The sequence below is a fragment of the Moschus berezovskii genome, chromosome 20, assembly GCF_049115385.1.
Source record: "Moschus berezovskii isolate FMDL1 chromosome 20, NW_MosBer_1.0, whole genome shotgun sequence".
In the NCBI taxonomy this organism is placed as follows: Eukaryota; Metazoa; Chordata; class Mammalia; order Artiodactyla; family Moschidae; genus Moschus; species Moschus berezovskii.
In genome coordinates this window covers 67167390-67192306 of record NC_142479.1, presented here as the reverse complement: position 1 = coordinate 67192306, position 24917 = coordinate 67167390, and the positions used below count along the sequence as shown (strand labels likewise).

Genomic DNA, 24917 nt, shown 5'->3' with positions numbered 1-24917 from the left:
CTGCAGATGTGGGAGATGTCGGGGATTGGGGATGGGTCCGCAGGGTGATGCAGAAAAGATGCTGCCTGGCCTCCGCCCTGCGGCTCTGAGTGGGTGTGCTGTGCAAGTGTCAACTTGGCCGGCAAGACTGCTCCTTCTCTTCCCTTCCTGCCAGCAGGAGGCCCCACAGGAGGCTGAAGACAGGCACCCACAGCCCAGGAGCTTCCAACAGAAACGAGACTACTTCCAGAAGTTGGGTGAGCGCCCTTGCGGAGGCAATCAGAAACAGAGACTCAGACAACGCCCCAGCCTGGCCAGGGGGTGGGGGTCTGCCCTCTGGTCAGGGTGGCCCGTCCAGAAGCCCAGTGTGCTTAGCCGCTCAGTCGCTGTGTGACTCTGCAACCCCACGGACTGTATCCCGCCAGGCTCCTCTGTCCATGCAATTCTCCAGGCAAGGATACTGGGGTGGGTTGCCAGGCCCTCCTCCAGGGGATCTTCCCAACCCAGGGATGGAACCCAGGTCTCCTTCATTGCAGGCAGGATTCTGTACCGTCTGAGCCACCAGGGAAGCTCAGAGGGGCGGGCCAAGTGGAAGGTAATAGGACCATCTGGGGGGCACTTACAGGGCAGCAGCCGAGCAAGGTGAGGACCATGAAGCCTCCAGCCAAGGTGAAGATGCCCCAGGCGGAGGCGCAGGACGAGGAGCCGGAAGAGGACGCACAGACAGCAGGTGATGCGGAGGCGGGGGGGGGTGCGGCGGCCGGGCCTTCGGGGCTCTGCACAGCCTCTCACGTCCTTCCTTGCTTCCTGGGCAGGGCCCTCACCTCTGCCTCCCCCGGTGGTGAAGAAGCCGCCACCAACGACACGAGCTGCAGCCAAAGCTGCGCAGGAGGCTGAGGCTGAGCCGGCCACGGAGGTGGGGCCTGGCAGGGGGCACAGGCCGGCCGGGGGCAAAGCCGTGGTGCGTAGCTCGGACCCTGAGCCCTGGCGGGCAGAGCCCAGCAGGGAGATCCGCAACATCATCCGCATGTACCAGAGCCGCCCCGGCCCCGTGCCTGTGCCCGTGCAGCCGGCGAGGTGCCAGCGGGAGGGGGAGGGGAGGGGAGGGGGAGGAGGGGCTCACCGCTCCCCAGAGAGTCACCCTGTGAACTCATGACCTCTTCCTTCTTTCAGGAAGCCCCCCCAAAGTTTCCTGAAGAAAAACAACCCCAAGGATGAGGCTCTGGCTAAGCTGGGGATCCATGGCGCCTCCTCGCCCCCTCCGGTGAGGTGCCCTCTGGTCCAGAGCGTGGCCGCTCCACTCTGGAATCCTCCTGAGGTCCCCTGGGGTGAACCTGGCCCCAGGTCACAGCCTGTTTGTGTTCCCTGTGCCTCCCCAGACACTGTCCCCCAGTCCAGGGAAGGCTCCCCCACCGGCCGTGGCCCCTCGGCCCAGGGCCCGACCACCGCTGATGCCCTCCAGCTCCATCAAGGAGAAGCAGGGGCCGCTTCAAGAGCTGTTTGGCCAGAACCCACCCATTGTCCAGAAACCCCCGCCTCCGCCCGCGCCTCCACTGCCTCCGCCCTGGGAGCCGGCGAGCCCTCCAGCTGAGCCCCGCAGTAAGGAACCCCACATTCCAACGTGGTGGGCTTTGGGGCGGGCACGGTGGGGGGGATTCCCAAGGACCTCTCCGAGCTCACAGCACCGAGGTCAGCGGCTTGGGCTTCCGGACTTTGGAGCCGTGGGTGAGGAGCCCCAGCTTCTGCATTCCCGTGGCGGGCAGGGCCAGGGCACCCCCAGGGCCTGTCTGGCACAGACGGACTGTCACACACAGGGCGTTGGCCCCGTCAGGAATTTGGTGGCCCCGCTGACATGGCCAGGGAGGGCCCACGCATGTCTGGGACCGCTGGAGGCGGGAGCTGGGACGGCGGGTGGGAGGGAGGCGGCAGAGGTGAAGCTGGCCGGGCCTGCGGGGCTCTGGGGAGGAGGGTCTTCTCTGCCTGTGCCCCCATCACCCCGTGCCCCCAGGCAGGTCCGCACCCGATGCTCTTTGGCCCCTCCGTCTGCCAGGCTTGGTGGAGCCCATGGGGGACCAGGGGGTCTCTACCCAGCTGCTCGTGCCCTCGGGCAGCGTGTGCTTCTCCTACGCCAGCGCTCCCTGGAGGCTGTTCCTACGCAAGGAGGTGGGCATCAGGGTGGGCTTCAACCCAGCCGCTCTGGGTAGGGGACGGGGCACAGGCTGTGGAGGAGCCAGGTCGGCTCCCCACCGCCCACCTCCTTGCCTGGTTTCCTCTGAGCCCAGGAGGCGAGGTAGGGCAGGGAGCAGGGCTGGCAGGGGGACCACCCCCACCCACTCTCACTCTCCCGTGCCCCCGTCCAGGTGTTCTACCCCCGGGAGAACTTCGGCCACCCATACTGCCTCAGGCTCCTCTGTGAGCAGGTGAGCGCCCAGCCCCGCTGGGGTATGTGCAGACAGACCACCCTCCCCACCCCTGGCCAGGTTACCACTGTGGGGCGCTGGCGTGTTTCAAGCCCTGCCTTCCTTTATTTACACCTTACAACATCCTTCAGAACGAGGACTATTTCTGACTTTTGTGTGTTAGTCACTCAGTCCTGTCTGATTCTTTGCGACTGCACGGACTGTGGCCCACCAGACTCCTCTGTCCATTGAATTCTTCAAGGCAAGAACACTGGAGTGGGCTGCCATGCCCTCCTCCGGGGGATCTTCCCAACGCAGAAATCTAACTCGAGTCTCCCGCATTGCAGGCAGATTCTTTACTGTCTGAGCCACCAGGAAAGCCCCTTTTTGACTCATAACGAGGATTCAAAATGAAGTGTATACAGCACCCAACACAGGCCAGGCACACAGCAGGTGCTCACTGGCGGCTGCCTGCCACCTGTGGATGCTCCCAGAGGCTCGTGTTTGCTCCCCCCAGTTCTACAGCACCCCCTTCTCCCCCAGGTCTGTTCTTTCAGGGACGCTTAGTTGGAGGAGGAGCAGCAGCTCGACTAGCACAGGCAGCTGGGGGGCAGGTGGGCTCTCCGGGTGGCCGTGGCCGTGAGCATGGAAGCCCTGTGTCCTTCAGTGTCATGCCCACAGGGCCCTGCAGCTTTCCCTCCATGCGTGGCTGCATCTGGGGAGCGCTGAGGCCTCGGGACCAGGTGGTGACTGCCTGGCTTTGCCCCCAGATCCTGAGGGACACCTTTGCCGAGTCCTGTATCCGCATCTCCCAGGATGAGAGGCGGAAGATGAAAGGCCTGCTGGGTAAGGTCCAGGGACCACAGGAGGGTCAGGGAGCTGGAGCGACGGGGGTTGGGCCTGTCCAGAGGGAGGGAGTAAACTCTGGGGTCCCCACTGTGAAGGAGACTGCGGACAGGCTGGGGCTCTTCCCGCCTGCAGGAGACCTGGAGGTGGGCCTGGACTCACTGGACACGGCCGAGGACGGCATCAAGAAGCGCATCGTGGTGGCCGCCAGGGACAGCTGGGCCAATTACTTCTCCCGCATCTTCCCTGTCTCGGTCAGTAAGGCTGGGCATGGCAGCGGGCTGGGCGCCAGCTGGATCCCTCGGCAGCGGGATGAGAGCTGGGGCAGGCTGGGTGGACGGTGGCCTGGAGCTGGGAGCCGGGCTGCGACCCCCCCCGCCTTCCGAGCAGGGCGAGAGCGGCAGTGATGTGCAGCTGCTGGCTGTGTCCCACCGCGGGCTGAGACTGCTCAAGATGACCCAGGGCCCCAGCCTGCACCCCGACCAGCTGAAGACTCTCTGCTCCTACAGGTGAGTGGGGGCCGGGGCTGGGGCGGGGGATGGAGGGTGGGCTGGTGAGATGGCCCCCCGGCTCATGCCCTCACCCTGGGCGCAGCTTTGCTGAGGTGCTGGGCGTGGAGTGCCAGGCCGGCTCCACCCTGGAGCTGTCGTTGAAGAGTGAACAGCTGGTGCTGCACACAGCTCGGGCGGGAGCCATCAAGGCCATGGTCGAGCTCTTCCTGAGCGAGCTCAAGAAGGCAAGTGTGGGCTGGCAGGGGGCCTCCACCGCTGCTGCCTGCTGCCCAGTCCGCCTTGGCTGGTCTCGGGGCTGTCAGCCACGCTCCTTCAAGCTGCCTGGAGTCGGGGACGCTGGGTGGAGAGTGAGGCCAGCAGGGGAGCAGAGGGGAACAGGCAGGAAGGGGTCACGAGCAGGCTAGCCCCTCACCTGCCCGCCCGCCCGCCCGCCTGCAGGACTCTGGCTACGTCATTGCCCTGCGAAGCTACATCACTGACGACCACAGCCTCCTCAGCTTCCAACGCGGGGACCTCATCAAGCTGCTGCCGGTGGCCAACCTGGAGCCAGGTATCCACGGGGCAAGCAGGGTGGTGGGCAGACAAGGCGGTGCCTCCGGTGGGCGGGAGGCGGGGGTAGGCCAGGTGGGTGAGGCTCCATCCTTGGGCATCTCTAGGCTGGCAGTTCGGCTCCACGGGCGGCCGCTCCGGACTCTTCCCTGCTGACATCGTGCAGCCGGCAGCTGCTCCGGACTCATCCTTCTCGACGGAGCAGAGAAGCGGCCGGGGGCACAAGGGTCAGCTGCAGCGCAGAGAGTGGGATAGGGCATCGGAGGTGAGGACGGTGGGAGGGGCCGAGGCAAGGCCTCGCTAGGAGCCGAGGAGAGGGCTCCGTGGCCCCCGGGCGGCCGAGGACCAAGCGCGTGGCCTGGTGCTGCCCCTCTGCCCGCTCCCAGTTTCCTGCCCTATCTCTCCCCAGCAAGACTGTGAGCTCCCCGTGGGCAGGGCGGGGCTGTCTACCTCTTGTGCGGCCCTCGTGGTACCTAGTTCGGTGGCACCTGGAGAATGCTCAATAAACGGCTCTTGACCTTCCTGGCTTCTGGTGGTGTGCTCACTGCAGCCGCTCTGCCTGCTCCTTTTGGGGTGGGCGGGGCTGGGGGCTGGGGCAGGGCCTTGGGACAGGTCAGTGGACCCTCGGGTGGCACCAGGTCTCCTGTGTTCCTAAGTTCCCCACCTACCCCTGGAGCCAGGCGTGCATTGACAACTCGGCCACCAGCCTGTCCCCCTCTGTGGCCTACGTCGCCCTGCCCACGGACTCCGACTACACCATGCAGGAGTTTGCCCTGCACTACTTCCGGAAACCCCAGACCCTGTGAGTGCCCTTCCTGCCCCCACCCCGTGCCAGCCCATCCTCAGTCCCCCTGAAGCGGGCCTCCCTGCTTAAAGGCCCCAGGCCAGGGCTCTCTGTACCCTCCAGACCTGGCCTGGGATGGGGGTGGGAGGGCTGAGCAAGCAGGGGTGTCCTCCCCCGCCCCCCCTCAGGCCGGCCCAGACTGGTGGAGATGCTGAGAAGGCCATGGCCAGTCTGGTGCAGTACAGCAAGGTAAGGGGGACAGTGGGGAGGAGCCAGGCCCGCGGACCTGCCCCCTGGCCCTGCCCCGCTGGTCCCAGACCTACAGCCCAGCCTCTTTGGCTCTAGACTCCCATCCAGGAATCGCTCATCAACTTCAGCGACGAGGACATGAACAGGCAAGCTGTGGAGAGCTTCCAGGGTGAGTGGCCACAGCCTCTTGGGTCCCTGTGCCTGAGACCTAGGAGTCCAGTCGCCTTCTTGAGTTTGCCTTCTCGGGGAGGCGCACTGGTGGCTCCTGTGCCGCATGGCCCTCCCCGCTTCTACTCATGCTCAAGGGGTTATGGCCTGTGTGGGGTCTGGGCTGGAAGGCAGCGCTGGCTCTGACTCGCTGTGCGCTCTGTGTGGCCCTGGCGCCCACAGCATCTCTGAACCCTGTCTCACTGGTAAGACTGGGACAGCCACTCCGCCTGGCTCCCATGCATCTTGACAGCAAGGCACGAGATGGCCCCGTGTCGCGATGGCACCAGCCAGGGCCAGACCTCCGTCCTGGCTCACGGTGCATCTCATCCTGCCCACAGCTCTGATGCAGTTTATGGGGGACCAGTCCAAGCCGCGGGGCAAGAATGAGCTGGATCTCCTCTACAGGCTGCTGAAGGTGAGCATGGGCTGAATGTGCTGGAAGCTGCAGGGGAGACAGTGAGCCCTGGGGGCCCCTCTCGGTCTTCTCTGCTGGGCCTCCAGGGCATCCCCTCTCCTTGTTCATCTTCACCACCTTTACATGTTCAAATCATCCAGTAATGTTCATCGAGCACCCGTTACATGCTGGGCCCAGGACAACTCGGCCAAGTTGGTCAAGTCCCCACAGAGCTTACAACCTAGTTAGAGGGGAGACGGTCGGTAAACCATGATGCAGCGTGCCCGGGGCCAAGAGTGCCGTAGAGAGAGAGCAGGGGCGGGGCTGCTGTGGTGCAGCAGGCTTGGTGACAAGGTGACCTTGGGGCAGACCTGAAGGAGGCCAGGGAGTGAGGCCTGCATGCCTGGGGACAGCGCGTGTGCTGGAGAGGAGGAGCCTGGCGCCGGCAAGCGAGGGGGAGGAGGCTGAGGACCGGGAAGGGCGGTGGGTCCAGGGTGTGGAGGCCTTGCTGTCCACTGTCAGGACGTCTGAGTTTGCAGGATCGGGGAAAGCACTGCAGAGTTTGACAGACAGACATGGCGTACAATTCACGGGTTTGCTCTGGCTGTTGTCTGTGATTCTGGGAGTTTAAGGGCAAGGAAAGAGTTACTGCCATGATCCTAGGTTAGACGTGGTGCTGGCTTAGGCCCAGAGGCAGCAGGAAGGGTTTGCTATGAAGTGCATGTGGGGTGTGAGAGAGAGGCCAAGGATGACACCGAGGCTTTGGCCAGGGCACTGGCTGGTCTCCCACAAGGACTCCTGAGTGAGGGAGCAGGGCTGGCCTGTGGCGGAATCTGTTGAAGTCTGAAGTCCCAGTCTTCAAGCGGAGGGTCTGGGCTTCATGCAAGACGTCTGGGCTGGGGGCAGGCCCAGGAAGTCATGAGCAGATGGGAGCAGCTGAGGTCACCAGGGAGCAAGTGCAGACAGAGGCCCAAGGGCACTGCAGCCTCTAGAGGTCCCGGAGGTGAGGGGTCAGCTGAGACTGGGACGGAGGGACCAGAGAAAGAGGACAGGACCCAGCTCGGCCTGGAAGTGGGTGAAGTTGGTGACTTGGCAAATGGCCAGAGGTGCAGATGCTGTTGAGCCAAGTGAGACCAAGCCCAAGAGAGGACCATGGCTGTCACCCCAACCGGGTCCTCCACCCCACACCCTGTGGCCATCAGCAGGATCTCTCTGACCTCAGATCCCCCAACGCCCTGCCCCTCCTGTCCCCACAGCTCTGCCAGGAGAAGGAGGATCTCAGGGATGAGGTTTACTGCCAGACCATCAAGCAGGTCACAGGACACCCCCGGCCGTGAGTGGGGGATGGGGGTGGGGGGGCAGGGGTGGGCCTCTCAGGGAAAGCACAGCGCTGCGGCCTGGCCAGCCTGAAGCCCAGGCTCTCTGCCCTGCAGGAAACTCTGCGCAAGAGGCTGGCGCTTCCTCAGCCTCCTCACGGGCTGCGTCCCCCCATCGAACACGCTGATGCCCTATGTGACCAAGTTTCTGCAGGACTGGGGTCCTCGCCAAGGTGCCAGTGGGGAGGGGCTTCTGGGCTGGGGTCTTGGCTGCTCAGGGAGGGGCTGGGAGACGCTCACAGCCTGGCCTGGCTCCTCTCTGCAGAGCTGGCCCAGAGCAGCCAAGAGCACCTCCAGAGCACAGTCAAGTATGGGGGGCGCCGGCGGCTGCCCTCCCCAGGCGAGATGCAGGCCTTCCTGGTACTGGGGATGCGGGACCGGTGGTGTTCCAGGACTCCCTGTGGGTGGCGGGAGCTGGGGCCTCTTTTCATGGGTGGACTGACCCTGTGCTTGCCCTGGCAGAAAGGACAAGTAGTCCACCTGATCCTCATTCACTTGCCTGGGGGTGTGGATTACAAGACCAATATCCGCACTTTCACGGTGAGTGCAGGGCCACAGCGGGAGCGGGGAGACACTGGAAGCCTTGATCTCAGTTCTGGGAACCCCCCACCCCTGAAGTCCCGTTCCTTCCCCGGCACCCCCATCACGGCCCTGTCCACATGTCTAGGTGGCAGCAGAGGTGCTGCAGGAGTTGTGCAGGCAGATGGGCATCACGGACCCCCAGGAAGTGCAGGAGTTTGCCCTCTTCCTCATCAAAGGGGACGGTGAGCCACCCGGCCTGGGGAGGAAGCACGGTGGGGGTGGATTCCACTGCTGTGGCCTTGAGGAAGGCAGTTCCCACGCTTGGGGCTGGCGGAGGCCGTGGGCGGGGCTTGGCCGGGCCGTGGGCGGGGCTGGCCCTGGTCAGGCTGTTCAGGTTGTGAACCTAGACTCCAGGCGCAGGTGAGCTGGTGCGGCCCCTGTGGCCCCAGGAGTACCTCAACAGCGTGCTGGGGGGTCCGGACGTGAGCCTGCACAGCCGGCGGCTCAGCTGGGAGACCCGGCTGCACTTTGACAATCCCACCTACATCAGCACCCACTACGGCCAGGTCAGCCTTGCACGGTAGTGCCCGCCTCAGCTGCCTGGGCAAGAGCCCTCCAAGACTCCCTGCCCTCAAAGCAGACGGGAGGGTGGCAGCAGTTGGCTTGAGGCTCAGGAACCACCCCCTTGCTGCCCCCGCCCTGCTCAGGTGCTGCAGGACTACCTGCAGGGGAAGCTGGGGCTGAGCCCCCAGGAAGACGCCCGACTCGCCAGACTGGCTGCCTTGCAGCAGCTCAGCAGGAGCAAGGAGGAGCCCCCCTCAGAGTGAGCGTGAACGCAGCCCCCACGCCTCCTGTCACCCCCTTACCCCCTCCTCCAAAGTCGAGGCCACTGGTGCCCTTCGTGGCCCTAACCCAGCGGGCTATGTACACCTGTCCCCCCATCCTACCCCACGCTCCTCCAGGACAGGGCCCACACCTCATCCATGTGTCTGGATCCCTGGTCTCACCCACAGTAGCCACTGGTTCATTGATTTAGCACCAGCTGTTTGCCCTGCCTCGCCTGACCAGGCTGTGTCCTAGGCAAGACCTCCTGGCTTACTTGCCGAGGCAGCAGCAATGGCAGATGAACGTGGCCACTGTGAAGAGCCTGATGGGCCGGGAACTGAGGCAGCTGCACGGATGCCGCGCCCAGGAAGCACAGATCAGCTTCATCAGTGGGTCTGGGGCAGGGGGCGGCCAGGGATGGGGGAAAGGCACCAAGGAAGGAGGGGCAAGGGCAGAGGGGCTAAGCAGCTTCCCCACCAGCCCTGCTCTCCGTCTGCAGAGGCTGTGAGCAAGCTGCCCCTCTTCGGGTACACGGTCTACATGGTACTGCGAGTGAGCAACCCGGCCCTGCCCTGCCCCGGCCTCCTGGGGCTGAACCGCCAGCACCTCGTCCTCATGGACCCCAGCTCCCAGGTGGGCCAGGCTCCTGCCCCCGTACGGGCCTGGGCACCCTCGGGGCACCGGTCTCCCACCCCCGACACTGACCCCGCCCCCCAGGAACTGTGCTGCTCCATCGCCCTGAGGGACCTGCAGCGGCTCCACCTGCTGAGCCCACTGGAGGCAGAGGGCTCCCCTGGCCTGGAACTCAACTACGGCTCAGCCGACAACCCCCAGACCATCTGGTTTGAGCTTCCGCAGGTGGGTGGCCTCCACGCGCTCTGAGAAGGTGGTGAGTGCCTCACCCAGGCCCAGTGTGCCCGGCTGCCTGGGCCCAGGCTGCTGCCCAGGGCTCTGGCGTGGCAGGGCTGGCGGGGGAACCCTGCCCTCACGTGCTGTGCCCGCACAGGCCCAGGAGCTGAAGCACACCATCACCTTCCTGCTGGACGGCAGCCCTCCTTCCAGTTAGTAGCCACGCAGCGCCCAAGGCGGGGGCAGAGATGAGACAGGGCCCCTCCCCAGCCCACAGCTCACCTCGACGACTCCTCTGGTGCAGTGGGGCCTGGCTGTCCTGGAATCCACTGTAGCACGGCCCACCATGGGGCAGCTACAGCGCCCTCAGCTGGGGAAGTGCTGCGAGCCTCGCTCCAGGGCGGGCCTGCAGCAGGGCCTGCAGGAACTCAGCTGGAGTGTCTGGGGGGTCACCCAGCCTGGGCCCTGGCCCCACATCAGCACATGCCCAGACCTGGGAGGAGCGGCTGCTGAGGAAATAAAACTCCCGAGAGAACAAGGCTGTGCGCGTGCGTGTTAGAACCAACCAGACACTTTATTCTCCTATAAATGCTGACGTCCCGCCCCGCCTTCCTGACCAGAAGCTGAGCCGGGGCAGGGCAGGCTGCTGCCCCTCTTGGCATGAGCTCTGCCCCTGGGCTGGGCTGCAGGCGGCATCGTGAGGGGAGAGGGCAGTGGGAGTGGACTGAGGGCAGCAGGGGCTCCTCCTGAGTCGGCTCCACGGCCTTGGCCTGCTGAGCCTCGCCCTGAGTTTAAAGTGTTTTCAGAGGTGGAGGGACCATTTTCCTTCTGCTCATCCGGCAGCCGCCACACCACATGTCCCTTTCTCACCTGGGGATCTGGTCCAGAAAACCCAACCACGAGGGCCAGAAAGGCGGGCAGGTGAGGAGAAAGAGGACCTCAGGCTTTGCGAGCAAAAAGGAAGGTGGGCTAAGCTCGCTTTGGGAGGTGTCCGGGCCCATTTCCAAAGTGAGGTGTGGCTGGAAGCGGGGAGAGCCTGAGAGCAGACCGCCCACCCTCCCTGGGCCTGAGCGAGGCCGGGGTGGGCCACGCTGGAGTCGGGGGTGGGCGGGAACGCGGGCCCCATCGGGCCCCATCGGTCATCTCTGCGGGCCACACAGGCCGTACCAGTCGGCTTCACTCTCGCACCGGGCTCGGCCGTGGAACAACTGCTTGATGACGTCCTGCGCCTCTTCCTTCACTAGATTGGGGCAGGGGGAGGCACATGAGGGCCAGCCCCTCCTGGTGGAGCCCCCACGAGTCCCTCCCGGCCGGTGCTGCTCGCACTCACCGCTTCTTCCTGGACAGGGGTTCTGGGTCAGCGAGTGCGAGAGGTGGCGGGCGAAGGCTTTAAACAGTTCCTGGAGAGAGAGGGTGGGGGGAGCCAGGAGCTCCCATGCCAGGACCCACAGCAAGGCAGGCCCTGGAGGGGCCGCGGGCCTCCACCTTATCTGGTACTGGGCTCACGATTCCCCCACGCCATCTGCACCCAAGTGCCCCAGGCTCAGGGGAGAACAGGGCCCAACCACCTACCCTACCTTGGATGCAAACTTGCCCTCTTTGTAGAAGGGGGTTAGACACTTGACCACCACGTTAGCAGCCTCCTTCAGGGAGATGGTGGGTGCTGAGAGCTGGCAGGAGCCTTGGGGGCTCGAAGGGCTCTGGTCGCTGGCTGAGATGCTGCCCTTCGCCTCAGCTAGGATGGAGGCCTTGGCTGAGGGGCGAGGCCTCTTCTGAGCCTGGCTCCCTGCATTCTCCTGGGCAAGGCCACAGCGAAGGGTCACTCTGGGGTCCCCTGTTCTGGGCCCCTTCCTTCCTTCCAGAAGACTGGGCCTCCGCGCCCCCTGGGTCCCTCTAGCCCAGACCACCTGCCCTGGGATGTGGACAGCAGAGACAACTGTCTCAGGCCCCTCCCCAAGCAGGCTCCAGCATGGCAGCCTCGTGCCTCTCGGTACCTGCTGCGGTCTGGGCCGCTTGCCTCTCTGTGCCTCCTCTATGGGGCTGGGCTGGCCTTCAGGGGACCTCTGGTCTCTGAATGGGCAGGCACTGGCCAGAGGGGGGGCAGGCATCAGGGTCCAGTCCCCTCTGCCCCCTCAGCCCAGGCAGCCCACGAAGCCCGTGGCAGGAACCGGCCCCACAGGAGAGGCGCAGGGAACCACGGGGACGCCAGGACTGCCTGTGTGCTCACCTCGGCCCCCGCCCAGTGCATTCCTCAGCCTTGGGGGGCGCAGCCAAACGCCCCACAGCCCCATCCTCCGGCCCTGAGCCCTTCTCCAGGAGCATCGGGGGTGCCTGCGCCCCATCACGGGAGGGGCTGGTACTATTTGCCCCCGGGGCTGCAGTGAGCGGGGGCGGGCTCCTGGTCCTTTGGCTGAAGAAGCGGGCGATGTTCTGAGAGTCCTTGAGGGCCGCGGCGGCCAGGAGCTGCTGCTGCTTGTTGACCCGGGCCTTGGCGGTGGGGCTGCCCCGGGCGGGACCTCTCTCCTCCTTGGGGGAGGGCCCCTGACAAACAGCACCGCTCCCGGGGGCCTCTCCTCCGGGCCCGGGGAAGGACTTGGCGCACTCCACACCCTGGCAGTCACAGGGCCGGCTGGGGGCCCCCCGCTCGCCGCCCTGATCAGGCTGGGGCTCTTGCTCCGGGACCCGCGTCTTCTCCATCAGCTCTGTGGCCGTCTGGAACAGGCAGGAGCCTTTGGGGAAACCAGCTCCCACCCGCTTGGGCTTGAGCTGCGAGGAGGAGAAAGGCTGCTGACCACAGGCCCCTCCAGCGCTCGCTGGTGGGTCCAGGTGTGGCCACAGCGGCCGGGGAAGGCAAGGTTGGGCAGGCCGAGGCTTGGGGGTCGGGCTGGTGAGAGAGGTGCTGTGGGGGCTCCAGAGCAGGGGAGAGCAAGGGTCAGGGTTGTGATGCAGGAGCAGCAAGGACTGTGCCGATACGAAGGGCGAGGGGCCGGGCGCCACTGGTTTGAGACTCGAGGACGCCGCTCACCGAGTACACCTGGGAGGCGGGCAGGAGGTCGTGCTCGGTGGGCTCTGGGGGCTCGGCCTGGGCACCGCAGCTGCGGGTACCGCCTCCCACATTGTACAGCTGCCCGTCCTTCGAGGCTCTGTGGATCTCAGCCACCTGGGTCAGGGAGGGAGGGGGAATGACCTGGCTGGTACCCGCTAGCTCCAGGCTTACCATGAGTGGCTTCTGTGGCCCATGCTTGCAGGCAACTGGACACCAGACAAGTTCTAGTCCCCACAGGGTTGGTGAGAAATCCTTGCAGCCAGGTAAGGAGGGAAGCAGGGTTTATCCCCGCATAAGTGGCCCCCTGGGTGGAGAGCTGCCCCACCAACCCCTGCCTGGCGCCTACCTTCTTCAGCACGCTGGCCTTGTACAGGTTGGCCACCTTGGCATTTCGGAAAGTCTCGTGTTCCAGCTCCACTGCCTTGGCCTGGAGGTCAAGTCTGAGGGCAACAATGAGATTAAGGTGTCAGGCCTGAGGTCAGCCCTGTGAGATTCCCCGAGTGGACCTTGGAGATGGCTTCAGGGCCTGGTGGGAATGGCCTTGGGCACAGGGATTCCAGCCTGGACTGTCTGGGTCCCTGTGGCTTATTATCCTTCGGCAGTCCCTGGCAGCCTGTCACGGCCAAGCCCGCCCCCCGGTAGGCTGTGTGAAGACCCACACCCCCAGGGAAGGAGATGAGTCTCAATTTGGGGAGAGGCGCCCAAAGAAACCGGGCTGCTTCAGTGGCTCAGCGGTAAAGAACCCGCCTGTCAACGCAGGACACGCAGGACTCGATCCCTGGGTCGGGAAGATCCCCTGGGGGAGGAAATGGCAACCCACTCCAGTATTCTTGCCTGGAGAATCCCATGGACAGAGAAGCCTGGCGGGCTACAGTCCCTGGGGCTGCAGAAGGTAGGACACAACTGAGGGACAGAGCACACGTGCACGCCCAAACAATCCAGGGGGCTGAAAACACTCACCCGTCAGCGGAACCTGCGGCCTGGCGGTTACTGCTCAGTGCCTCCTCCAGGAGCCCCAGGCAGTGCTCACGGGCCTGCAGCAGGGCAGGAAGGTGGTCACACAGGTCCCAGGTAGGGGGAGGAGCCTGGGGGCAGGTGTGAGGAGCTGCCCACCTCCTACCTTCACAGTGAGCCTGGGGATCTTCCTGCTGGCAGCCTCTCTCAGGGGACAGTCCTCATCTGCGGGAAGAGAGGAGTCTACCCTGCTTCCTGCTTTCTGGTGTCCCCGACCCCCAGCGAGGAATCCTCCACCCACACCCTAGGACCAGCCCAGGGGATGTTTCTGTACTGACCTGGGGGTACGAATTCTTCTGTCTTGGGGTCTTTGCCCTGGAAGATGACATGAAGTTCTGTGAGCCATCCTGTCCCATAGCAACATAGCTCCCAGTCTAGCACAAGAGAGGGGCTGAGAGAGTGTGAAAAGGGGCCACCCAGAGCCCCCTGGACCCCGCCCCCTTCACCTTGCGCAGGCGCATCTGCTTCTGGTAGAAGAGATTCCATTCTCGCTTCTGGGCCTCGTCTCTGCCCTCGTCCCCGCTGCCTCCAGACCCTTCGTCATACCTAGGCCACAGGCTGGGCGTGAGCCATACTGGGTCTGGGCTTTGCCCTCCCATCATGCGTCTGGTAGGGCAGTGATGCTCTGATGCCCTGGACACTTGGGGGCAACGCTGACGTCCTGGCCCCAGTGTGGCCCTCGGGACAGAGGCATGTGTCACTTCTGATCTGGCCTTGGCCCCAGGGAGAGAATGCCAGACTCTTTCCAGTGGGTTGGGGGGCCCTGGCCTCACGGCCCCTTACCTGCTAAAGCCCCCGTAACCCCTGCGGCCTCCCTCGTACAGCTCGGGGTCATAGCCGTTCCCCTGGGAGGGCCCAATGCAGGTCTTATTCCAGCTGCTTCTCTGCTCCAAAGCGTCCAGCTGTTTCCGCACGCCCGCCGGGTTCTTGCAGCAGTCACAGCCTTTGGTGCAGGCAGGGGGTGCGTCGCCGAAGTACTTGGCGATGGCGGCATGGCGGCACCTGGAGCAGGGGTGGTGAGGGATCCATTCAGGCCAGCGTTCGTTTACCCGACCCCCAAACTCTGGCTGAGCATGGCTGTCTGGCACTGTGGCCAGCACCTCACGCAAGCCTCACTGGGCATCACTGGGTGGGGCAGGGTGCCCATTGTATTGATGAGGACAATGAGCTGAAGGAGATTCCTCAAAGTCACGTGACACACGTGCCTGGGGAGCCAGGGCACGAACCCCGTTCTGCTTCTCCATGGGCACTCCTCCGGGCTCTGGGCCCCAGCCCCCTCTCCATCCTCAGGTAGTGGAGCGCCCTGGGAGAAGCATCGCCTCTGGGTCCAGACACTGACTCTGCAGCTGAGGCTGTGTCCTTGGGGAAAGTGTCTGACCTCCTGAAATGAAGCTTAGGCAGCTCGAGCACAACACGCCTACAGCATGGTACAGTAAAGCCCTGGCCCCTTGGGCAGCGTAAGAGCCGAGACAGTGCTCCGAAGCACGTCACAGCACTTAGCACTTAGGGCTCTTATTACCGCTCCTTACTCTCTCCTGAGTGGGGCTGGGGAGCGGGAACAGCTCTGCTCTGCTCCTGTCTCCTGGCGACTCCTCCCTGTCGTCCCCAACAAGCCTCTGCCTGACCCAGTGTGCACGGCCCGGAACCGGAAGACTGCTTGAGAGCAGGGACCAAGCAGCTCTGGGCTGGCACCCCATGCCAGGCACTGGTGAACACAGCCTTGGCCGTGGTCTTCCCCCTCACATCCTCCTCTGCCCTGACCCACCACAGCCCCTTGGGGTGCCAGACTCCAGCAGTCTCTCCTGTGGGGGCCCAGTGGGTCACTGGGGCAGATATAGAGACCGGGGGTGTGGGGGAGGGCACAGCTCCATCCGGGCCATTACAAACTGCAGTCCCTGCAGCAGGTATGCGGCACGGGGTGGGCAAAGCCTCTGGAGAGGCCAGAGCAGAGGCAAGGCCATCCAGGTACCACGTCCCAAAAAGAGCTGGCACCACCACTGCTCTAGCTGGGACACGGCTTAAACACAAACACTGCTTGGGGCTTCAAGGAACAGGCTGAGGAGCGGAGACTCCAGGCCAGCTCAGAGAACACAGCACCGAGGAAAGGTGGGCTGGCTGCACGGCCACCAGAGGGCGCCATTCCCACCGCACCCAAACGCATGCTGCTCATCTGCTGCCCCAATCTGTGCCACCGCACAGTGGCCGCCTGTCCGGCCTCTGGGACGCTCTGGCATCCGAGTGGTGTGGCCACAAGCCTGGCTTCCTTCCCTGCGCCCTCCCCCAAGCCCTGACTCACTGGCGTTTTGTGCTCACACTCAAAGGGCTCCATTGACAGCTCGCAGATGAGGGCTGGGGTCGGCCCCTGTCCTGCTCCGGGCACCGCCTGGTCTGCTGGGGTGGTACAACCAGCCAAATGTCAAACGGCCCGGTCGGCCGCTGGGCTGCTGTGGAGCCCGTCCCTGCCGGCCGGGCCAGGAGTGTGGAGACAGCCCCAGCGGACACTGTCGAGAAAAGAGCAGCAGTGTACTCTCTCCTCCGGGGCCACCTCCCAAGGGACGGGCTAAGCCCGGGCTACTCCCCAGTCACTCGGGACTCCCAAGTCTTTCCCTGAGATGCCGCCCCAGAGGGCTGACAGCCTGGGTGGTCTGGCAGCTCCTCCCCACTTTCTTTCCCAGGAGAAGAGAGGAGGAGGACCCACTGGGGAGTCGCCTGAAGGACAGACTGGGGGCTGAGGGACATGGGTCCCCCCGAGGAGGTCGCAGGGTGCAAAGGGCTAGAGAGCTGCAAGCCCCCCTCCCTCCCGACTTCGCGGCTCAGGTGGAGCCTCCCAGAGGTCATCCTTGCCAGGGAACGTGCGAGTCGCCCTCCTCTTTCATCAGCTTGCAGCCCAGGCCCAGCCCACACCCGCCAGGAGGGAGGAGAGGAAGAGGAGGAGGAACAGGAGGGCCGCGCAGACCTCGGGGCAGGGAGCAGGCACAGGAAAACTGCAGGAGGCCTTCCCGGCAGGGATTCCCTCTGGGCACAGTGGTGGCACTGGCTCCCCACTTGAGCGGCCGCCCCGTGTAATGTGACACTTGAATCTCCAGGACAACCAACAACAAAAAAGCGAAGGCCGAGACGGCAGCTGGTTGTCAACAGCCAGGAGCTCCGCTGTGCTGAGCAGAGGCACCCGGGGAGCAGCCGCGGGTCAGGAAAGACGCATCCGCAAAGGAAGGAAGAGGTGTGAGCCCAGCTGGCTGGGGGAGGCAGGGAGGAGGGACACTCGAGGCCGACGGGCTGCCCTGCACCTGTGGCCGCGCCGCCGCACCTGACCGCACCTGACTCGCAGGTGAGTGGCCGGTCACAGGGGGTAGGCAGAGGGAAGGGTGCCGCCAGGGTGCCCTGCCTCCAGGGTGGATCCACCACAAAGATGGAGAAGAGGGCCCTGGGGACGCACTTGGGCACAGTTTTCAGACAGCGTCCCCTTCGAATCCGGCTCCCCCTTCTCTCACTGGGACTCAGCATGGGCCCCAGGCTGAGGCTACAGCCCTCGGCGCAGGGCGGTTTTCTCTGTTTGCTGAGCAGGCAGAGGGGCCCGGGGTGCCTGCTTACTCATCAAAAGTTAGTTTAAGCTTTTTCTATTCAGGGGGCTTAAACGAGGCATTTGGCTGGCCTGGCCAGGGAGGGAGCTGTCGCCTACCCACTGAGCCTCCCTTTTTCCCTGGGATCAAGTCCCTGCTTTCTCCCAGTCGAGGAGGCCCAGCCAGTTCAAACCACCCAGAATGTGGATGTCCTGAACAAGAGCGACAGCTGCCACCTCTTGTGGGGGGACGCTTGGTGTTCTTGGCTCGGGGAGTGGGGGAGGCTAGGCCCAGGTCCTCCTCCCGGCACCCAGTGAGATCTCCAGGAGACCCCAAATCTCCCTGAGCCCCAGGCCAGCGCTTGAGGGTCCTAGCCCCAGGGTGGGGTGGAAGTGAAGCTAGGGGAGGACTGCCCCGCCCCAGTACTGGGCCCACTGCAGCCACCACAGTGCGGACCACCCCCACAACTGTTCCAGCCTCCCGGTCCTCACACAAGCAGCATTAAAGGCTCCCTCCCCAGCCACCCCCAGCCCCCAGATGTCTTCCCCAAGGCAAAAAGTCCACATCTACCCGGGAAGGAAAACAACCACCCAGGTTAAAGTGGAAACCAAGGATCACTCTGTGTGTTCCTGGATCCGCTGAGGCTGTAGGAACTGGCCTGGGCTGCGGAGGCTTAAAAGCCCTGCAGCGACGGGCGGTGATGACAGAGAGCGGGGACAGACGCCAAGCGAGGGAGGGACACAGCGGTGAGCCACTGCAAGACAGCCCAGGCAGGCAGGTGGGGATCAGCGTGCCCAGACCCAGAGGATGCAAGTGGACGGGGCCCCCAAAACACAAGTCCCTGAGTGGGGACACAAGGGTGATGCCCAGCTTCTGGGACTGCAGGAAGAGGCAGCAGCAGCAATTAGACTTTATGGGGCTGGAGACCCCAGACTGCTGAGGGCTCACGTGTCTCCCTTCCACCGCAAGGTGGGGCCAAGGCTGGAAGTGCAGCGCACAGTGGGCATCTCTGCCTCACTGGCTAGGCCTCGGGAATCTGATAGGCCTTCAGTTATGCCTCATGCTGGCTGTTTCTCTAACAAGTAAGGGTGGATGAAACCCACCTTGATAAAAAGGCAGGACAAGAAGCCCTTGGACCCTGAGGCACCAACACGCCCTTATCAGTCACCAAACATCCGCAGGCTGGGTTCTCCCCAGGCAGCTGTGTCTGGACTTGGAGTTTGGCAAGAAGGAAACAGGGAGGGCTGCTTCAGTACCAGGTGGCAGCTGTCTGGCCTGCAAGACACCCGCCTGCTCAGTCGCAAGGTCCTCTGTGCCAGGAGATGCCACCCAAAGGCACATGTCCCAGCTCTGCCAGCCTTCCCTCAGCCTGGCTCATCTCCCCGCTCTGCAGGCTGCCCCTCTGGCTGGGGCGGGGCCATGAAGGGCCACGCAGGCTGAGAGCCAGGGAAAGCCACCACTTGTTCTGGCTGCTCCTAACTGAGGTGCTACCGGGCATGGGGCTGGGAGATACTCCAGCTTCCCTGGTTCACAGGCAGGAAGTACAGTCTGGGAAGAAGTGTGGCGGACCTGAGCTAGGAAGACTGGCAAAACATATAGAGAAGCCCACAGGGCTTCCCTGCCCATCTCCCTCCAAACCTGGGAGAAAGGTTAAGAGGACAAGAGGCAGCCTGCCCCAGAGCACCCCCTCTCCCCAGCCACAGCTGGGAACGCTGAAGGCTCCCTGCTGAGCAACGGCTGGGCCACAGCCACACGGTCACCTGACAATGGCTGGCTATATCGGGACCCGGCATCAGGCACCCTTGGCCTTGCTTTAAATAGCGTGCTGGGAAGCCCGCCCGGGACCTGCTGGAATGTGCCTCCACCCTCTAGGAGTACAAGGCCCCTCCAACTCCCCTATGAGCCCCACTAAGGCTCCTTTCACTCAAGGCCAAGCTGGAAAGGATGAAATAGCAACTGGAGAGCAAAGGGGGCTTCAGTCTTTGGGGCAGATCCACTCCTGTCCCTGGTGCAGACGGGATCCCACGGGCACCCCCGGGGCTGACCCAGGCGCAGCTGGCCGATTCCGGTCCCCACAGGCCCCGACTGTGCAAGTCTGTGGCCTGCAGCTGGTGTGGACAGACGCTCTTCCCAGAGTGGGGCCCAGGCCCCACGGGCATGAGTCTGCAGCTTTCTGACTTCCTAACCCCTGGAGGGCCAAGAGGCCCCGCCTTTCCTGCACAGCAGTTCAGCCTCCGCTCCACCTTCCTCCTCCCTGCTTTGGCGATCACACCTGCACCCCCTCTGCACCCAGACTGACCAGGGTCTCCAAGCAACCTCTTGCTCAGAAGCAGAGCCACCCCATCTGCAATCCCTCCTGAGCCTTTAGGCATGAGGGCACAAGTGGAAAAGCCCCCTGCCAGCCGGCTCTCCCCTGCTTCCTATCTGAAGGAGTGTCTCTGATGGCTCCATTAGGCAATGCAGGCCCTGGGCCAATCAAGCTGAGAAAGCCAGGCCAAGTGTAGCTAAAGAAGGGAAGCGAGAGCAGCCCAGCTCTGGAGCCTGGAGCATGCTCCCTGAGGGCTTCGGTCAGCCCACTGGAATGGGCCAGGCGGGCAGGCTCCCATCCTCCAGGAAACCCGGGGAGTGGGACGCCCAGGGGCCCGGGACCACCCTCCTGTGCATGCCTGCTCCACAGGTCAGCGGGAGGAGGTCTGTTCAGCGGGACCCAGGGAAAGGGGACCCCGTGAACTTGACACAGAAAGACTCGTGAGATCTGCCCTTTGGTGACAAGTCACAGGAGGTTCTCAAAGAGCAGGTGCGGCCCGGTGAGCAAAGACGCCGTGCTCCAGACTCCCACGTGTGGGTGGGGCTGGTCTCCACAGCCCTGGTCCTGTGCTGAGCCTGTCACACGGGCCAGGCTCTCAGTGTGCGGCTCCTGGGCTGATTCATCCTGTCTGCAAAGAGCAGACTGCCCAGGACAGGCGCCCAGGGGGGCACAGTGTGACCGTGGAGAGGTTCCTTCCTCTCTCCTGTCTCAGTGTCCCCATGTGCAAAAGAAAGGAGGCAGAAGGGGATGACGCGTGGCATTCTAGAATCCTATGCCTCCCAGGACATTGGAAAACTGGGCTCCTGATCGCCTCTGTAGAAAGATGCGGACCCTGGGCTGGGGCGTGGGAGAAGCTGGGGGGCTGACTCCAGGAGCTTCGCCCTCTGACAGGAAACCATCCCATCCTCCATGGAGCCATCGGCACCTACCTGCTACCCCCACCATCACTTACAGCACAGCTCCCCGCCTCCAGCCGGCACCCCCACCTTCCTTCACCTCACACACCACAGACATCCAGGCACGAAGGACCCAGACAACACTCCCCAAAGGTGCTGGAGGAAAACCACTGACGGCATACGCAGGGAGGGGGCCGTGACTTCCCCCAAAGATCGTCTGGCCTCTCCCCGCCCAGAGCTGAACCATGTGCCCCAGGCACCCCCGGAGCCCGGCACTGGGCTCAACCCTCCCTCCTGACAGCCTCAAGGCGGGCACCCTGTCTTCATGTAAAACGAGGGGAGGAACAGACCCAGAAAGACAAAGTGACTCCGAGTCACAAAAGCAGCGAGGCCGGCAGCATCAAACCCAGGATGATTCAAATGCTGTGCTACAGGGGCCGGCTGGCCAGACGGGAACAGGTACCCTGTGGAGAAGGATGTACCTTGCCAGCCACCGTCCAGGCCCTGAAGGACTGCGGAACAGAAGTGGCCTAAGTGACCATGGGTGGGGCTTATGAGGCCACCAGGAGGTCCCCCACTCTAACGACCAGAGCTACCCAAGAAGGAAGGGCTGGGCAGGAGAGGAGCTCCCCTCCTCAAACAAAGGCCATGTGCCAGAGAGGGCAGGGAGTCAAGGGCAGTGCAGAGGGCCCGACGGATGACCTTCCAGGTGGCCCTAAGGACGCTACTCTATGGTGGCAGGGTCGGGAGTGACCGCAGCCCACTCCAGGCGAACCTACCAGGCAGAGAGCAGGGACAGGGTGGCGGTAACAAGAGCTTAAAGTCTGGTGCAGGCCCCGGGCCACTGGCAGCCCCGCCTCAGTGAACAGGTTGAGGCTGGATTGGCCCAGGCTGTCCCTGAGCCCTTGCTCAAGAGGTGCTGGCTCCCTCGTGCCCACCAGTGAGGCGCCAGGGGAAGAAAGTCTGGGCCATAATGTGCCCTGACTCACTAACTTGGCCTGGGCCTTCACCTTCGGCCCCTCAGGCAGGACGGACCGGAGCAAGCCCTGGGTCATGGGGCCTGGAGGCTGAAGGGCCACTCAGGGGGCAGGGGGTGTGGGGGAAAGGGGAGACCCTCTTGAGAGTCAGGAGAGCAAGTCCCAGCCAGCAGAAGTGGGGTGCTTACACCCTCCCTAGGACACCTGGTCCCATCCTGAGAGAAGACTCCCTGGGGAAAATTGGAGGAGTATGGTGTCATCCCAACCTTCTCACAGGAAGACACTGAATAAGGAAAGAAGCGGGGCTGAAGAGAGGGGTGGGGCCTCAGACCGCCCCCCAGTCAGCTCTCACCTCTGGCCGACCCTGGCCGGCAGCCCCCATCCACCTGCTCCCGGGAGAAGCCAACTCTCTGTCCCCAAAAGGAATGAAAAGTAAGGGTGCCAGGCTGGGATCCCAGAGCCCTGTGTCCCCACTGGGAAACCAACTGGGGAGCTGTGTCCATACCAGACACACTGACAACACCTAGGAGTTGTGTCTTCAAACAAAGGTGTGGAACAGGGCAGTCACCTTCATGGCCAGCAAGCGTGGCTGACCCTGGCTGGCTGGCAGAACCCTCCTGGGGCTGGCTGTGCCCGGCAGCCCCACGATGGGGCCTCAGGCTCACCCGAGTCCCTGGCCGGGGCAGTGCCAGCGAGGCAGGGGTGAGGGCCAGTGCTGAGCGAGGGGCCCCGCAGCTCCCTTCCTCCCTGGTGAGCCACGGGACTCTGATGGGTGAGACCTGACAAACCCGTTCTGCGGGCCGGGGTGGGTGAGAGGGCGGATTCTCCGGAGCCAGCTCCGCGGGGACGCCAGGTCCTCTCTCTGCTCTGCAGCCCAGGAGGCACTCAGCAGGAAGCCAGCGCAGCATGGCAGCCAGCAACCTTGTACAGGAGTTACACTCCATTGGGGACAGGCTGCTGCTCAAGTTGCAGAGACTGCCGCAGGCCGAGCCCGTGGAGATCCTGGCCTTCTCAGTCCTGGTGGTTTTCACAGGTAAGCCGGGGCTCCCAGAGTCCCCTCAGCACCCAGGGCTCTTCCTCGCGTCTGGAAGAGGAAACCATGGTGCCAGTCACAGGGCTGGCTGGTTCCCCAGACAGAAAAGCAGCAGCAGATGTCTCCGGAGGGTGGGGGGGGCTGCCCCTGGGGACGGGGTGTGCTGAAAACCAGGGCCCAGGGATGAAGGGAGCAAGAGCTCCGGGGGCTGGTGTGGGGACAGTCACTCTTCTCCCCAGATTCTCAGTGTTTCTGACCAGTAAGCAGACCTTTGGGGAAGGTCCTCCAGGCCCCCAGGGGGCTTCTTCAGAAGTGCGATGGGCGCACTGAGTTTTCTGTGCTCTCTGCTGTCTCCCCAACCCCTCCAGCCACCGTGGTGCTGCTGCTGCTGATTGCCTGCGGCTTCTGCTGCTGTCAGTACTGCTGCCCCAGGCGGAGAGGCAGGAGGACCCAGGTGGGACCCATGACCCCACCGTGAGGGCCAGGGAGACGACCGAGAAGCCAGAGAGGAGACCGCCGACACCATGGCCCAGGTGTCAGCCTGGCCCTGCAGCCCTCGCCCCTCAAGACAAAGACGCACGGCTCAACCCTGCTCAAGCCCACGGACCCGGACACTGACCTAGACCTGGAGCCTCAGCAAGAAAACGGGCTGTTTCAGCCACAGAACTCTCACCTGCAGGGCACCCAGGAGGGATCGATGGTTTCGAAGACTGAAAACCACCAGGGATTCTTTACTGACCTGCGCTTTTTAACAAAGCACAGAGCATGGTCCCCGTACTTGGAGAACAGCCTGCATCAGTGGGGAGCTGGCCCTTGGGGGTCCCACACCAGAGAGAAGCAGGTCAATAAGAGGGGCTCTGTGCAGGACCTACCGGGTCCCAAGCGCCCCCAGAGTGGGAAACATGTCAGTGTTCTATCCCAGGATTTGGCTGCTTCTTTCTAGTGTTTGCCCGCTTCTTTCCAGTAAAGGCTTTCTGGTTACGGTTTCTGCAGTGCCCCACTCCCCAGGCTGGGCCTGTGCATCGGGAGGGTAGCGTGCCAGGATCCCAGGGGTGTGGCCAGTGACTTCTTGCAGTCCCTGCTCTCTCTGTGCCCACAGAAGCTGGAGAAACATGCAGGCAAGAATGCCACGTAGGGGGGAAGGGGGTAAGACTCCGGAACCAGGGGAGGGCTGCAGGGCCCCTCCTGCCAAGTGCTGCCTCCCAGATGCCCGGTCAGCCGCGACGGAGGCTGCATCTGCCCTAGGCAGGTGCTGGGCTCAAGAATGGCACACCAGTCACCACTGCCATTAACTGTAGGCGGCACACCCTGTCCTAGCAGGTCCCCCCAAACTTCCAGAAAAAGAGAGGTGAGGTCCCTACTGTCATCCATAACCTGCCTCCCGATCGCAACATCCTCTCCCCAAGGAGAGGGAGACGGTCTGGGTTCAAATCCTTGCCACCCAGCTCTGCCCCCAACCAGCTACGTGAATGGATGTTAGTGACTCGACCTTCTAAAGCCATGTTTCCTTCCCCTGTGAAATGGGGCCAATCCTGGTACCCCACTCCTGGGGTAAGCCTGTGAGGATAAACCAAGCTGGCCTTGACACAGTGACCTGGCCCAGAACCGGGCATATCCTAAGAGCTCCACCAACACGAAGCATCCTTATTTGCCCCTCTGTTTGGGGGGCCGAGCCAGAGCAACATGGGCCCACTTTAAGGACTGGTCCTGCTGACACACAACACTGCCCGCCTCCCGCCCTCCAGTTTGCTTTCTCTCCACAGAACTTGCAGGTGGAGCTACAGACCCAAGAATGAGGGCAGGGGAGGCAGAGGCTCTCACGGTACCTGCCGCCCTCCCCCAACACCGGTGCATCAGAGCCACGAAGAGCCCTGTGTTCTTTACACACCTCCGTTGTCTCGGCCTGTGCAGCCTGCCCTGGTTGCCTGGAGGCAGAGCCCCAGCTACTCAGGAAACAGGGAGGGGAGAGGGGATGCCAGCCCCCGCCACTCCACCATCTCCAGCTGACAGGCCGGCAGGAGAAGCCCTCTCCCTGGTTGATTTCCCTCCCTGGTGTCCAGGGACTTGTCTAACGGGTTTGGTTTGGGTGGAAGACCCAGAGAGGAAATGTTTCCACAGAAAATAAAAGAAATGCAAGAATCTGTCTGTACACTCTACCCTTCTACCACCATCACGAAAGAATGGGGTTCAGAATAATAGTGATAATAATAATGACAATAATGGTGAGAACAGAGATAGCTAAAACGCACTGAGGGCTCATCCCCACCCGCAGGAAGTGTCTGAAGCCTTTTGACACAGATAAATTCACTTAATCCTCACAACCTAATGCCAAACAGACCATTATGATCCCCTTTTCAAAGGTGAGGAAGTAGGTAATTTGCCTAAACTGGACCAGCTGAACAGTGGCAGGACCCGCCTGGCCAGCTCCGGGGCCTTGGCTCACCACACCCCAGGCCTCCAGCTGCAGTGGTGATAAGGCTGGAACTCCATCACCCACCACCTAACAATCTCAGGCCCCAAAGAGCCGCACCCCACACCCTTCTCTCTGTGAGCAGATGTGGCCTAGGAGTTAAGAGCTGGGGTGGGGCC

General features: G+C 63.4%; 3 protein-coding genes across 5 annotated transcripts in view; 2 read left to right on the top strand and 1 right to left on the bottom strand.

Annotated features, from left to right (window-relative positions):
• Nucleotides 1-9783, top strand: part of MYO15B (myosin XVB) — a 29505-nt gene extending 19722 nt beyond the window's left edge. The window contains exons 37-64 of the mRNA XM_088829337.1: nucleotides 155-236; nucleotides 605-709; nucleotides 795-1056; nucleotides 1153-1243; nucleotides 1359-1578; nucleotides 2030-2142; nucleotides 2340-2399; nucleotides 3149-3224; nucleotides 3360-3478; nucleotides 3615-3733; nucleotides 3819-3960; nucleotides 4175-4286; nucleotides 4393-4550; nucleotides 4966-5087; nucleotides 5258-5318; nucleotides 5415-5487; nucleotides 5867-5943; nucleotides 7179-7255; nucleotides 7356-7471; nucleotides 7564-7658; nucleotides 7761-7838; nucleotides 7966-8062; nucleotides 8241-8386; nucleotides 8528-8643; nucleotides 8901-9034; nucleotides 9145-9278; nucleotides 9363-9503; nucleotides 9652-9783. Of these exons, the coding sequence (XP_088685463.1) occupies nucleotides 155-236; nucleotides 605-709; nucleotides 795-1056; nucleotides 1153-1243; nucleotides 1359-1578; nucleotides 2030-2142; nucleotides 2340-2399; nucleotides 3149-3224; nucleotides 3360-3478; nucleotides 3615-3733; nucleotides 3819-3960; nucleotides 4175-4286; nucleotides 4393-4550; nucleotides 4966-5087; nucleotides 5258-5318; nucleotides 5415-5487; nucleotides 5867-5943; nucleotides 7179-7255; nucleotides 7356-7471; nucleotides 7564-7658; nucleotides 7761-7838; nucleotides 7966-8062; nucleotides 8241-8386; nucleotides 8528-8643; nucleotides 8901-9034; nucleotides 9145-9278; nucleotides 9363-9503; nucleotides 9652-9711 (3186 nt within the window). The 3' untranslated portion in view covers nucleotides 9712-9783. The remainder of the gene's footprint in view (nucleotides 1-154; nucleotides 237-604; nucleotides 710-794; nucleotides 1057-1152; nucleotides 1244-1358; nucleotides 1579-2029; nucleotides 2143-2339; nucleotides 2400-3148; nucleotides 3225-3359; nucleotides 3479-3614; nucleotides 3734-3818; nucleotides 3961-4174; nucleotides 4287-4392; nucleotides 4551-4965; nucleotides 5088-5257; nucleotides 5319-5414; nucleotides 5488-5866; nucleotides 5944-7178; nucleotides 7256-7355; nucleotides 7472-7563; nucleotides 7659-7760; nucleotides 7839-7965; nucleotides 8063-8240; nucleotides 8387-8527; nucleotides 8644-8900; nucleotides 9035-9144; nucleotides 9279-9362; nucleotides 9504-9651) is intronic.
• A 260-nt stretch (nucleotides 9784-10043) lies between these two features.
• The window catches only part of RECQL5 (RecQ like helicase 5), a 29115-nt gene continuing 14241 nt past the window's right edge, over nucleotides 10044-24917 (bottom strand). Inside the window, exons 9-20 of the mRNA XM_055408587.2 lie at nucleotides 14338-14556; nucleotides 14001-14100; nucleotides 13833-13869; nucleotides 13661-13719; nucleotides 13501-13574; nucleotides 12887-12980; nucleotides 12520-12654; nucleotides 11722-12260; nucleotides 11489-11579; nucleotides 11072-11290; nucleotides 10825-10894; nucleotides 10044-10734 (exon numbers count right to left, since the gene is read on the bottom strand). Coding sequence (XP_055264562.2) covers nucleotides 10634-10734; nucleotides 10825-10894; nucleotides 11072-11290; nucleotides 11489-11579; nucleotides 11722-12260; nucleotides 12520-12654; nucleotides 12887-12980; nucleotides 13501-13574; nucleotides 13661-13719; nucleotides 13833-13869; nucleotides 14001-14100; nucleotides 14338-14556 — 1738 coding nt within the window. The 3' untranslated portion in view covers nucleotides 10044-10633. The remainder of the gene's footprint in view (nucleotides 10735-10824; nucleotides 10895-11071; nucleotides 11291-11488; nucleotides 11580-11721; nucleotides 12261-12519; nucleotides 12655-12886; nucleotides 12981-13500; nucleotides 13575-13660; nucleotides 13720-13832; nucleotides 13870-14000; nucleotides 14101-14337; nucleotides 14557-24917) is intronic.
• On the top strand, nucleotides 16483-24599 carry SMIM5 (small integral membrane protein 5). Of its 3 annotated transcripts, none has more exons than XM_055408588.2 (3): nucleotides 16483-16882; nucleotides 22169-22328; nucleotides 22697-24598. In XM_055408588.2, the coding sequence occupies exons 2-3, from the start codon at nucleotides 22202-22204 to the stop codon at nucleotides 22804-22806; spliced, it is 237 nt and encodes a 78-aa protein (XP_055264563.1). In that variant the 5' UTR covers nucleotides 16483-16882; nucleotides 22169-22201; the 3' UTR covers nucleotides 22807-24598. The 3 variants fall into 3 exon arrangements, with proteins under 3 accessions (XP_055264563.1, XP_088685466.1, XP_055264564.1); XM_088829340.1 differs by having other exon boundaries at nucleotides 16657-16774; nucleotides 22697-24599; XM_055408589.2 differs by lacking the exon at nucleotides 16483-16882 and adding an exon at nucleotides 21709-21727 and having other exon boundaries at nucleotides 22697-24599.